This window comes from Ammodytes marinus (genome assembly GCF_949987685.1).
Source record: "Ammodytes marinus genome assembly, chromosome: 4".
NCBI classification, from domain to species: domain Eukaryota; kingdom Metazoa; phylum Chordata; class Actinopteri; order Uranoscopiformes; family Ammodytidae; genus Ammodytes; species Ammodytes marinus.
In genome coordinates this window covers 7,616,569-7,630,361 of record NC_137233.1, presented here as the reverse complement: position 1 = coordinate 7,630,361, position 13,793 = coordinate 7,616,569, and the positions used below count along the sequence as shown (strand labels likewise).

At 40.9% G+C, this 13,793-nt stretch overlaps 1 protein-coding gene across 1 annotated transcript; it reads left to right on the top strand.

Moving 5' to 3' along the window:
* Nucleotides 1–7,507: 7,507 nt before the first annotated feature.
* park7 (parkinson protein 7) lies at nucleotides 7,508–12,215 on the top strand. Its single transcript, XM_080026930.1, has 6 exons — nucleotides 7,508–7,669; nucleotides 8,184–8,285; nucleotides 8,513–8,572; nucleotides 8,872–8,941; nucleotides 10,975–11,061; nucleotides 11,698–12,215. The coding sequence occupies exons 1-6, from the start codon at nucleotides 7,580–7,582 to the stop codon at nucleotides 11,856–11,858; spliced, it is 570 nt and encodes a 189-aa protein (XP_079883056.1). The 5' UTR covers nucleotides 7,508–7,579; the 3' UTR covers nucleotides 11,859–12,215.
* Nucleotides 12,216–13,793: the final 1,578 nt, after the last annotated feature.

Below are 13,793 nucleotides of genomic sequence, written 5' to 3'. Positions count from 1 at the left end.
AAAAAACACAGACATAATTGAGATCGCATAACATTTATTTATTGGTAAATTTGTCTCCTCTAAAAGCCGGAAAAATGACACTCCAAGCTGCACATATCCCCCTCTTTTCTACAACAATAAAGAAGCCATCATTTTCGTGGGAATGTTTTCATAGCAATTTGAGGAAGTTTTGAAGGGAAAATTGTTTGGAAACGTCTCAGACATTGAGTCAGATAATACAATATGCGTTTATGTATGAAAAAAAAAGTAGGAGATTAAGTGAGTAGAATCCAGTTAATTTCAGAGGCAGGATATAGTGTACGGAAAGCAGCTGTGCAAGGGACTGGTAAATGGTGTTAATCTATAAAGGCTTATGCAGGTAAAAATAGACTATACACCTGCATGCCTTTTTACCTCCATAGTACTTTGCAAGAGGGAGACTATTGAGCATCCATTTCCATTACCAAGGAAGGGGAAAAAGGATATTTTACCATGGGGGTTTTCAGAGTGGCTTCAGCACATTGCTCCAACAATGAAAGCATGTACTGCAGCCGTCAATAGACACGATAGTAGCAAAACACCCAAACAGAATCTGAATTTTTTGCTACATTTCTTGCACCATGAATTTGGCTTAGTTGTAAATGCATGAAGTAAAACTGCATAGGAATAATTAAAAAATTAATAATTCTTATCAAGGTATGATAACTTTATAGACCAGTCACCACAAGCAAATACAGTATTTACCTATATTTTGTGAGAAGTTTGCATTTTCCTTGTAGAAACTATATAAACATTTTCTATATAAATAAGTTCCTAAACAACCGTGGTTTGATATATGGAAGAAAACAAAGAGAACATTTTTTTTTAAAGTTTTGGATTCCTTTGTGTTGTATTTACATTGCAGCCTAACTACTGTTCTAGCCTTCCCCTATATTGTGCCTCTCTTGACATCCTGAAACCATTCACAAACTCAGGGCTTCCCCCATAATCAAGTGTGAATGAACATGTAAACTTAGCCAAGTATTAACAGAACTTGGCCTTTCTTCTGCACACACGGCGCTTCCTGCTGCTGTGTGTGAATCCTGGTTGGCGTGACAGAGGTAAAAGGCAAACAGCTTGTGGAGTGAAGAAGACCCAAAACAGACAGGCAGGGAACAGACCATAGCTATATACTGTTTGAAATATACTGGGGGAAAAAACTGGCAATAATAGCCACCATATGTCTGCATATTCTGGGGGTCTCCGGCGTAAATTTCATTACCCCGACATTCAAAAAATGGAGCATCTAAAGAGACGTGTGTGTAACGTGGCCTGAGACAGCTACCGTGTGAAAAAGCGCGGCCGTTATGTGTGAGAGCCACGGCCCCGATCGGTCACGCTTTGGGCTCTTCAAGGCAAAACAGGGGTAGCAGCTGTTTGCTTCACCTGTCCTGTCCTGTACACGGCTCTCCATCAAACACGCCGCTACTGTCTTCGTACTAAAGGCCTATAGCAAACCACACAGACATGGATGTTCCACACACAGTAATCTCAGATGTAACACACTCCTATCTAATGTGATAACATTTGCAATACCACCGCAGCACCTCTGTTTATCAGACTTGTACAATTATATGGTATTACATTTGTAAAAGCACACAGGTGAGTAGCCATAAACATACAAAGCCTACTGTTAGGCCTTTAGCATGGTTATACTCTGTATATCAAACCTCACTGGACGGTGAGTAGGATAGCACTCAGAAAATGTATCCGTTGGATGAACATGATTTCATCAAGCCAACCAAATTCCCTCTTAACAAATCATGTTAGGTCAGCTTACCTTTATCATGTTATTTGAACACGATGGTAATATTTGCATTCTACTCAGTAGCATCTTGTTGAATATAAATGTTTGTTTTCAGTAGAACCAAATTCCACCATGCTGTCTTGACTCACATGGGCTTTGTCAGTTATACCCTTGTATTGGACCACCAGGCTCAACTACATGATTGCCAGTTTATTGGTGGTGACTCTGAAGCGCCTATACTACAAGTCAAAGAGTTGGAACTTATTTTGTCTGACTTCACTGCTGGAAAGTCTTAAGTGAAAAAAATAAAAAATAAAAAGATGCACAGCAGCATGTGATTGAATTCAATCGAACTGTTTGCACATATGTTCCCTTGTTTAAGAGGGGAGGAAAGTTACTACGGAACTGCTTAAGCCGTGGATTATCTGTCTGCGTCCTCCTTGCCTCTTTAGCGTCAACCCGAATTCACCCACTCAGAGTCTATCACACATCCACAGAGCTCCCTGAGAGAGAGCGGACCTTAGGGAAGCCCAGGCAGGCAGTGTGGAGGGGGGGGGCCTCAACGGAGCCGAGCCGAGCAGAGCACAGTGCAGGGGTTGCGTTCTGGAGCCCATGGGCATGGCCCTCTCACTTCTCTGGCAACCACTTTGTTAGGCACACAACACTAATCCTCCTTGTGTCTTTATTGCCCTCTGTGTGTAGAGGAGCAGGCCTGGGCTAGGGGTAGGAGGAGGGGGGGGGGGGGGGCACCGCTGGAGGGGCCAGTATCATCAGCATTCCTGTTTGAAGATAGGCCACGTTGTACTGCATTAAGGCATCTAATAGAGGCAAGCTGTTAGCAAAGCACACTGATACTCTCTTAAACAGAGAGGGGGGAATTGAGGAAGAAAGGAGTCACTTTTTGCCCCCCACCCCTGTGTAAAAAATAGTACGAATGGGGGAATAATTTTAGGCTATACTGTATATAGGCAGATTAATGCCACTAGAATGACTCTGAGGCTACATGGTTCATGTTGTTATACACATACTCAATAACCTACACAACACATTAGTGTGCAGCATTCATTGGTAATACATGGAAACAATTTGTCATGCGTTGAATTCGTAGGAATCTTATTTTGCATGATTCTCAAGCATTTAGCAGAAATTGTTTGCAATGGACGTCGTGACATAGCCCTACATCCGTTCAAATGTATCTTTGTTCAGTAAGGCTGTTTAGTTAGCAATATAAACTATACGTCTAAAAACCTTTTGTGATTTTACAAAGAAGATTTGCCTTTGTTGTATAGCCTTACAAAGTCAGCCCTTTGTTTGGTGTTATTCTCTTGTTTTAATATTTTCACAGAGATTATTGTTGAAAACATTCTCACACTGCTAGGCCTCGCTTTTGAACTATCAAACCCCGAAAGTTGAACTCACTCAAATGGCGCCATCTTGTGTCTTGTTGCGGCTGCTGACATCGCAGACACAGGTGCACAGAATTCAATGTCACCTTCCCCCTCCCCCCCAGATCTCCTCACTGTCCCCCAGCTGTCACCTGAGCGCTTGGCAGCCTATAAGGTAAATAACATCAAGATGCAATCAAGATTATATGCTTGTCAGTCATTCCCATGCACTCGGTGGCTTACAATGTGTGTGTGTGTGTGTGTGTGTGTGTGTGTGTGTGTGTGTGTGTGTGTGTGTGTGTGTGTGTGTGTGTGTGTGTGTGTGTGTGTGTGTGTGAAACAGACACCAGATAAAGCCTGTGCACAGATGGGAAGATAAAATGCTTCTAAATATTCATCGGTTTTCTCTGTCTACTACAGCAATGTGTGAGCCCTGAGTGCATGCCATTGGATCACATTTAGCAAAAGGGTTGGACAAAAAAACGAGTTGAAATGTAGCAATGCAAGGAATGAGTATAGAAAAAAAAATTTAAAATATTAATCTCACTCTGTAGAAGCAACATTTCTGTAACCACTTTTCGAGTTTTGTGGCACTCTTCCTGACTGGGGGATCTGTTTGAGACAGGGGTTTGCCGCTGTGTGTATCTCAACTGAACAGAGCCTCTTGCTTGTAAACTACATCCATATTAGCCCTCTATTTCCATGTTTACACTGCAACATATTCTTTGCAATAGTAAAAGGATTACTTTGTGACAAACGGTAATTTGTTGAATTCCCTCATTTCAGTTTGAGGATTTTCTTTCTCCCCCGTCCTCGTCTTATGTAGCCTACACACGCACACACATATATATATTTATATATAAAAAATGAAGTTTTTGTATTTTTGTCTCTCCCCGGAGGTGTGATTTCAGCAGCCCTTCAGCAGACCTCTGTGAAGGGCCAGATAAAGCAGAGACAGGCATGAGGGAGGACGGGATAAATAACAATACACAAAGGAATCCACTGACTGACTTGCACCATTTTACTCCACAGGCCACTCTCACTATATCCCAAGAACATATGTGATCGCTTTTTTCTACTATGATGCCACACTTGTGGAACATGCCAGTTAGTATATTCTGCTTATGAACAAACTATGCAGGGTGTTCATTGAGGCTTGTTGACGATAAATTCAGACATATTTTATATTGTGTCTTATTTTGAACAAGTCCTATGAAAAGACATAATAAGATGTGCCAAAAGTGTTACCTGTAATGGAGATGTCGAATTTTAAAAACATGCCAGATATATTTATAATTGAAAAATATACACAGTATACAACATTGTTTGAATAGAACTGGACACATTTTACTCCAATGGGGCAAAACTGTTTGGGGACTACATTAAGCCGTGGATTAATGGTGATCATGTCAGCAGGGTGGTGGATGTGGACCTGACCAACTTAATAAACTACAGTGCCGGCGTTTAAGTTATTAAAGGATCATGTGTGGCTTTATATATTTATTCAGAATAGTTTTTGGACAACAATGGTCATCCATGGCACAAAAGAATAAGCTTTTGGATACACAGCAGGCAACACTTTCATGAGATGTGTTGACATCACAACAATATAAAACATTTACAAATCTCAGAATTTGATGTGTTTTCAATGTTTTTCTCTTTTATCTATATATCTATCAAACCCCTTTTGCTTGCTTGTGATAAGAAAGTTGAAGCACTGGGCCCACAGTTCTGTAATTGTATTCATCATGTATGAGTCAGATCCTTTTGTTTTCAGTATCTCTTACATTACTTGTTATCCTTTACTATACTGTCACGTCGAGATATCCCCCCCTGCGCATTATGATTCAAATATACATACCGAAGGGAATTAGTAGAAATGTACATAAGTGAATTAATGTATGGAAATGAGCTGTGAGTGCCACCGCAGGTCCCTGGTTCAGTTGATCCCCCAGCTGCGTATGTTTGGTAATCACCGCTGCCTTCTTGGATTCACTCGCAGGCACGCAGAGGAAACAACCTGCTGCCAGCGCCGTGCACCCCCCCCCCCCCCCACGCTTCTGTCTAATCCTGCCATTTCACTGGGCTTCGGGATTGTCTCGCAAATATGAAAGTGAATCTCAGTGGCAGAATGCACAGGGGCACATTATACTAGGATGGGTTTGCAAGTTGCATGCACACAGTTAAACCCCAGACATTGAGTCCAGGATTTACACTCGTATAGGATTCCCCCCCTACTAAATGTCTTAAGAGTTATGATGGTGCAGAAGTTCTCAGACAAGACTGTTGTTGTGGAAGAACTTGGTGACCTGCTGCTGCCTGCTGTGGTGTGGTTTTCAAACTCACATTCATAACGTGACTGAATTATCTCTTTGAATTGCAATGATAAGTCTGTGATTAAATGGATTCCTTTAAAACAATCTTTTTTTCTTCGGAATATTATCTGACAAACATTTTTACCTTTGGATTCAAGACAGTGGTGAGCATTGCTGATTACAGTTTTTCTTAGTTGCTTTGGTGCTTTTCTCAGATCAGAATGAAAATTCTCATAACTATTAGTTCAACCTCCGCAACATTTAGTCATTTGAGCACATCATAGTAGCAATTTCTCCTTCCTCTGAACAAATTGCAAATGCTTTTGGACATGTATCAGTTGCTTTCATACAATTCTCTGCTGTTTTATAACATTGTCATTTGCTTATGTCATGTTAGTCAAAATTAACTATACTTATGGATGCTGAATAGTCGTTCCCAATAAAACTAATAGTCTTCATTTCGTTGCTTGAGTCATTACATACAAAATTGTTGAACTAGTTATCAAATTCTGTCGTGTAAATTTTATACCTTTTCTTTATCATAGATACTTTCCTCGCTGCATTGCAAGGGATAATATCCGTTGTGATGTACAGTAGATGAAAATATGTGGCCAGACAGACAGGAACGTCTGGATGTGCCAGAATGATTTACCTATATACAGTATGTTCAGTATATGTCCTGTTATATTGTTCACATGTGTGCACAGCTCTACCAAAAGGGTGGTTTTTTTATGTTTGTTCTAAATAAGTGACTAAAGTGTATTTTTCTTTTGCACAATGCTGTAGAATTGCAAAGAGTATATCCAGTAAAAATGTGAAACATAAGTATTCAGTGTCTTGTACTCACTTACTCACCTAGCTACAGCAATGTGTAACTTTACTGTAGTTTTCAAATGGCTGTACAAGTAGTGTATAGTGCTGTCTTGAGCATTATCAGGTAGTGTCACCGAGTTCTGACCTTTTTTTTGCATTGGAAAACACTGAGAGAATAAACTGTCATAATGAAAACATGACAAAGCCATTTGACTATCTTGTTCATAAACAATGGTGTCAAGACTTCTCATTTTGATGACACTGGCAGTTTCATTGACATGAATACTTGCTTTTGAGGAATAGACTATCCATTTTGAGCAAGTGACGTACTTTTGCAGGTTATCCACTAGGTTTTGCCGTTTGCACTAATTGTTTTGAGAAATGCACTAACTGCTGTGCAAATGTTAATAGTGATGTGAGAAAAGCACCAAAGCGACTGAGAAAAACTGTAATGTGAAACCTCTCTCTCAAGCTTCACTTGACATCCCTTGAAGAATAGTTGGTTAATGCCTCCACCTACTGGAAGAATGAATGTACTGTCTGTCTGTTATAAAGCTATATGCCTGCTTGTATCACTGACTGGAAAACCTATTGATTCTAGTTCCACACTGTAATAATAATATTTTTTATCTCAAAAGCTCCAAAAGCTGTTACACTTCCTCTTTACACTGCAAGCAATCTTGTGGTCGCTTGAATAAATGGGTGTAGATGATATTTCCTTTGGTTAAGATATACTATGATGATCTTACATCTTTGATATTTGACAGCAAAATATTAAATTGGACACTGGAATTGAGAAGGCCCATTCCCATTTTCCTTTTCACTGAGCTAAATTTAAACAATCACATTGCATTTGCTTTCTGTTCTCGAATAATCCAGGTGTGCAGGTGTGTGTAGCCTAATATGGCATATAGATGATTGGCTTGAGCCTGGTGCTAATGGGTAGAGTTCTATGTGTAGCCTACCATTTTGCATTAACATCTGTCTACAATCTGATAATTTCAATTTCAATTGCACATATTGCTCTTCTTATACGATTGAACTGTACATGTATTATTTGTATTCTTTGACATACCTTTATTTACTTACTCCAAATGTTTCTTTTTATTAATAAGTATTGCCATTTGGCTCCATCTATCAATTAATTTGATAAATGGAGCACCGTCTTCGAAAGGGGGATATCGCGACGCAGCCTGGCAACCATGCTCCTGTCATTGCAAGGCGTGCAGTAGCTGGTGCTGGAAGTTGTGCACTGAAGTTAGCGTCTTTGCTCTGGGCAGTAGCGGACCTGCAAGCTCACCATGGCAGCCAAGAAAGCTTTAGTGATCCTGTCTAAGGGCGCAGAGGAGATGGAAACGGTTATTCCCGTGGACCTCATGCGTAGAGCCGGGGTTTGTACCTAGTCAGCAGGCTTGTTGACTTGCTGCATGTTAGCATTTAGCTAGCTAATAATAATGCCATTGATGCACATCATTTTGCAGGTCTTTTATAACGTTAGCCACCCCCATAACACTATCACGATAACTTAATGGGCACAACAGCCCTGTTATGATACACTCAAATGCATTTGTAGCGAGCTTACTTCCACAAATGAGCCTGCTAGCTTACTTTGCCAACCTCAAAGGGGCAATAAGGTTGCTAAAACTAAATTTCGCAGTTTTAAGTTGTGGTAGAATTGAATACGCTATGAGGTTTCATTTTGGTTGCTCTTGACGCACTTGCACCCTTATGAAAGGCCAAGTTAAATGTCAAAGTGCAACGTCATTGCACTTCTGCGACATTTGATAGCTTTCAAAATAAAAGCCTCTATCAACCAGGTTCAGACAGGATGCCATGTAGTGTCATGATGCTAATGCTGTACTTTTTTATTTTGCCCACCCATATAATGCCTTTATTATTATGTAGATTGCAGTGACGGTTGCAGGACTGACGGGCAAAGAGCCAGTGCAGTGCAGCAGAAACGTCGTCATTTGCCCAGATGCTAGCCTGGAGGAGGCCAGCAAACAGGTCAGCATGCTCTAACACTGTCATTACAAAGGTTGCCAACAGCCAGTCAATGCCATATTTAATGTTGTATAATGTATAGACCGCCTACATATTCAGTTCGATTAGCTTCTTCAGTTGAACCATGTTGCATGATATAATGCAATTTCAAACCGTCCAGTAGGCATATCTATCTATATAAATATGAGGCAAAGTTATGATTATTAATTACTATCTATCTTATCTCCCAGGGCCCGTATGATGTGGTGCTTCTGCCTGGAGGCATGCCAGGGGCCCAGAATCTGGCAGAGGTGAAATACATACTCAGACAAACTGCATGTACAGTGAATGTAGAAATCTCTTTATGTTTTCATCTGCAAGAGTTCCAACAAGATACCGTTTTGTTTCACATGATGTAACTTGTTTGTTATTATGAAAGCCATTGTCACTGTGGTTGTATTGAAGTGCTGACACAGTGTTTTTTGATGTGTTTAAAAACCCCTTGCCAGATTGTTTGAATGATTATGCCATAGTCAGCATATTATACGCTGCATTCAGATGGCCTGCAGGTGTCTCACTGACTGTGCACCTGGCTCATGCTCTGTTGCAGTCTCCAGCTGTGAAAGAGGTGCTGAAAGATCAAGATGGCAGAAAAGGCCTGATTGCAGCGATCTGTGCAGGTACAGTGAGTGGGAAATCAGCCCAAAGTCATTCTCATGCATATGAACAAACTCTTGTGATGCATTTTTATGTGTTAAAGTTGAAACTATTCATGACTTGAATTTGAAAATCATTATGTTCCTTTGTATCAAAGTGATGAAAAATCTATAGAGTGCAATTTTTTTTCTGGTGATTGGTGTTTTCGGAAATAACATTTATATAAATGATTGAGCAATAACATGTACTTTCCCATATCAAATCAAACCAGTTTGACAATAAATTGATACACTAATACACCATGCATGCACATTGCTAGTGCTACCATGCCACCTGTAAAAAAAATTTAAACAATTCTTAAAGCTACAGTGCGTAACTTTTTCATATAAATGAATGTCGGTTACATTCAAACCATTGCCAAATGAGTTGAAATGTAGTTGTCATGTCACAAAACTCTCTTTGTATTGCTCAGTATGGTGTCATCCCCCTACACTGGCACAGTAGCTCAAGAAGCGCCAAATAAATGTTTCAGTTCTTGATTCTACTGCTAAGAAAAAAACCTGGACGTACAGCAGAAGGAATACAATCAATGCCCGATCACAGAAGGCTTACCTCATATAGACACAGTGTTGTTGTTATTATTTAGAATTCCTCATGGGGGCGACAGGAGTAAGGCACTATAGTTACAAGGTATGATAGTGACTGATCATTCCAAGCTAATTTTGCGCTTGAAAATGGGATGTGGATTCGCCCACCCTTGGAATCAAAGACCTTTGCCCTTAAAGGAGTTTATCACACACCTAAGCTAAATCTTGAAAAACTTATACTGCACTGCACAGTTATCATGATATACATAATCAATGTATAGTACCGGTATTATGCGAACCCCCCCCCCCCCCCCTTTTTGGCATTTGAAATGAAAGGGAGAGGCTTTGATTAATATCTGTCCCTGAGTGAACCCCACCAGCACTGAAATTTTACTTGACAGCCTCCGTATTCAGAGAAAGGACATTGGAAGGACATTTTGAATAGGGACGGGGAACAATGCGGCAAAGTGGATTGAAGGGTGTCCTAGAAAAAAATTACTGGAAAAAAATCCTCACAGGGATATGCAGTTAATGAACCTGCCAGCAAGAGGGCCGCGTGCAGAAGATTCATTATCCTGCCTGGCCTAACATGAAATATTATAATCTTGTCATATGAAAAAGGTCAGTTCAAAAAAATATTACAGGAAAAGTTGACCGTACATCGCATATATTTTGAGTTCATTTTTGAAACATTTATGTAAGGCCATGTACATACAAGATAGATAGATAGATAGATAGATAGATAGATAGATAGATAGATGGTCATCATCACATCTGCCCCACTGTCTGACCCCCTCAGAAGGTCTCTCTCTCTCCCAGGCCCTGCGTCCTCTGGGTGGGGAGTGTAGCTGTAACAGGAGTAGCTTGGCTTTAACCGGCAGTCTGCTGTTCTGCCAGGGGGGAAAAGTGTAATGTTTAGACCGCACGGGAAGGCTGCCAAGAAGCATAATCAATAACCTTCTATTTATTAACACTTTTTGGATGAGCTCACTGCAGTGCTAGCACGTTGCCAAAGTTAATGCAGCAGCAGACAGTGTCTTCAGTTTAGCCCTCTCCTTTTCTTTTTTTCTTTCTCTCTTCTCCTTTTCAATGTGGTGCAGAGTGAGTCTGAAACTGTATACTGAATGTGTGTATTATTAGAAACAATGGAACGGTTTAAGGGCACCTGCAGGACATAGCGCTGTCATCAAATATTTTCTGCTTTTGTCATTGATTCGTATGACTAACTGCTCACCCCTAATGTTAGATGAAGCATTTTTTCTGTATAAGTATTATTATTTTGGCTGTAAGATGTGATATATTTAGCCAGAGGGAAGTGGTTAGAGGATACAATAGAACACTTGACTCTGCAACCTTTTTTTAAACTGCATGAAGACAAAAACCTGGGCGGACACAAAGAACATAACACGTTCTTAAAGTGTCACGTTATTACAGGAATTTGTTAAATGAAGTCCTTTGTCCTTCTGCAGGTCCCATTGCTCTCCTGGCACATGGCATCGGCTACGGCAGCACAGTCACCACACACCCCGCCATGAAGGAGAAGATGATGGCTGGAGGTAAAAACAACAAAACACTTGAGAATATGTTTAATTGTACAGCCAGTGCATTTTAAAGGTGAAGTCAGCGATTTTGGAAAAAAAATCTTGTGTATCAGCCTATGCCTCTGTAAACGAGTGATGTTGCTAGCTACGATGGGCTCATTTGTAACATAAGATTTGTTGTCATGCCCGTTTACAAAGCCTATTGGCTGTGTATTAACAGCTGATTATGTTTCAGTTCGCACACGCAGTACGGACAGGTTGAGGAGATATTCACCAATTTGACAAAGTGATTTTGACAACAAGCGTCGGTGATTCCACCTTTAACCTTCGCATCCTTGCCTTGAGAACAGAAAATAATGTAATTATTTATGAAGGGCAGCAGATGGTGCTGTACTAGCTCTTTCTTGCCTATACAAAAATCATGAGATGGCACCATTCAGGTGAGAGTGAATGCAGGGATTTGACAGAACATACTAGAACTGGGTCAGTCGAAAGGGTGACAGACTTCTCTGTATATGTGTAAGTGTTTGTAGAACAGTGTGATCATGATGACGTACAGTATGTTGATTTCAGTTTGCACATTGAAGCTCTCATGTTGTTATTATCCTTACTATATTGTTCTTTCGCTTTTTTCCCCCTTTCTTTTCTTAGACCACTATAAATATTCAGAAGCTCGCGTACAGAAGGACAGACATTACATCACCAGTCGTGGGCCAGGAACCAGTTTTGAGTTTGGCCTGACGATCGTAGAGGAACTTATGGGGGCGGAGGTTGCAGCTCAAGTCAAGGCTCCTCTGGTTTTAAAAGACTGACTGTAGCGGTTTTCACTTGCAAGAAAGCACTGTCCGCTATATATATAAGCCTGGCACTACTGAGACAGCTAAACTAATGTAGCTGGCACAAAGAGTCAAAGTCACTAGTTGCAAATCATACCCCAGGGGATATAAGGATGTTTTTTTTCTGACAGGTTTTCTTCCTTTGTCTTTCTTGGTGGCAATGAAAGGCATCCTTTTCTTCTTTACACACTCAAATACAATATGGTTAATCACTCTGCAGGCTTTCCAAATGAGATGACATTCGTTTTATTGTAGCCTACTAATTCCCACAAATTGCCCATTATTTCGACACTTTCTTGAATCACTTGTCATTAAAACATGGATGTGACAAAACACTGGTTGTCTTTCTGTTCGGGTAGGCTATATTAATACTGAAGGTCAGGTCAAGGTGTGACTTGTTTTTACATGCCCGCAGGGTTTGTTGACACCTAAATATAGGTTTGCATAATGTGATGTATTGTGAGCGCTGCTTAGAAGCTTTAGAACGCGGGAAGCAGAATCCAAATAGATTGGCAGATGAGTCGACCAATGAGATGCCTCGGTCTGGTTGCAGTTGTATTCCAACCGCCCAATGGCAGCTCTCACGCAGCCAGATGGGCGGGGCTCTCATGCAGCGCGTGGTAGTTGTGTGTCAGAGCAACACAAAATATTCAGAGGGTCTTCACCACACAGTCAGAAAGGAAGAGAAGGATTCTGCCAAAGGTAAGAAGAGTAATGCTTTCTCATGAGACTGTTAGTGTTGTGTTAAAGGTTATCACCAATCATTTTATGCCGAATTGGGGGTAACAGCGTTAAGATATTTCTATGTCAGCTGTTTTGTGTCGGTAAAAGCAGTTTACGCAACGGTAATCACGGTAACTAAAGGTGTCGAAATGCAAGCATGCACTTGCAACGTTACTGTATCACGACGACAGCAACACGGACAAGTGTGAAATTAGAATGGAGCGTGTTTTTCATACGGAATAAGTGTGTTACCCGTGATTAGCTTGCCCGAAGTTCGCTGCTATCCATTGCAATAACGTCAATGTATTGACAGCGTCTCAAATCGGTCGACGTTCACTATATCTGACTGCACATCCAAAAGTGTGTTCAGAATAAATAAACACACGAGTGCGCAAGTGAAATGAAGGGGACACGTGTGCATAATGTAACACAGAGAAGCCGCTCTGCAGATGTGCATTGACATGGAGACGTCAGCACCAGAAGCTCTCCTTTCATCCTCAGCATCAGCCGCAGACTGAAGCTGCTGCATCCACTCGCTCACTCAGCTACAGTGGAGTGCGACCGAGGCCAGGTTAATTCCTAATATGCCCAATATTCAACGAAAGGAAGTCAGGCGCGTGCAACTAACAACAACTATAAACCTAGTAGAATTAATTGTGTGTATATTGTGCAAAGCAGACAAGACTGTTAGATGAAAATGTCACCATCTTCAAGTTAGGGCAACGTTCGTACTGCTGTTAATATTTGAATAACTTGTCCTCATAGGAAGACATGGACTGTCTTGTTATAGTAGGCCTACCTGATCTGGAGACATTGACATTGCCACGAGGCATGCGTCAAGAAGACTGTGCTCTCATTTTGGTGTGAGCACTCAGTCAGAACAGGAAGGGCCCAGAGGTGTTACCTTCACCTTGTTCACTTAGATGCAGAGGCAGGAAATACAGCACGCACGTTTTTTTCTTCTTCTTGTATATAAGCTGCATTTCCTATTGCTGGGAAACGGCCTCTGAGTCATTCTTAGCAAAGCATTATAACCACAGCAAAAAGCAGATGTCATGCAAATAGGAGTGCAACTCAAGTGGCATTTGCTGCCATGAGTGTGAACCAAACACAAGTGTGCCAATACAGTGCATCAAGAGAGCAGTGTTCGCTATTAGAATCCAAATAATCAAAATCACTGTTTATTCA

Coding starts and splice junctions, on each gene's coding strand:
- park7 (XM_080026930.1), top strand. CDS start 7,580: ATGGCAGCCAAGAAAGCTTTAGTGATCCTGTCTAAGGGCGCAGAGGAG. Junction 8,286..8,512: donor TGGAGGAGGCCAGCAAACAG/GTCAGCATGCTC, acceptor CTTATCTCCCAG/GGCCCGTATGATGTGGTGCT. Junction 8,942..10,974: donor GATTGCAGCGATCTGTGCAG/GTACAGTGAGTG, acceptor GTCCTTCTGCAG/GTCCCATTGCTCTCCTGGCA.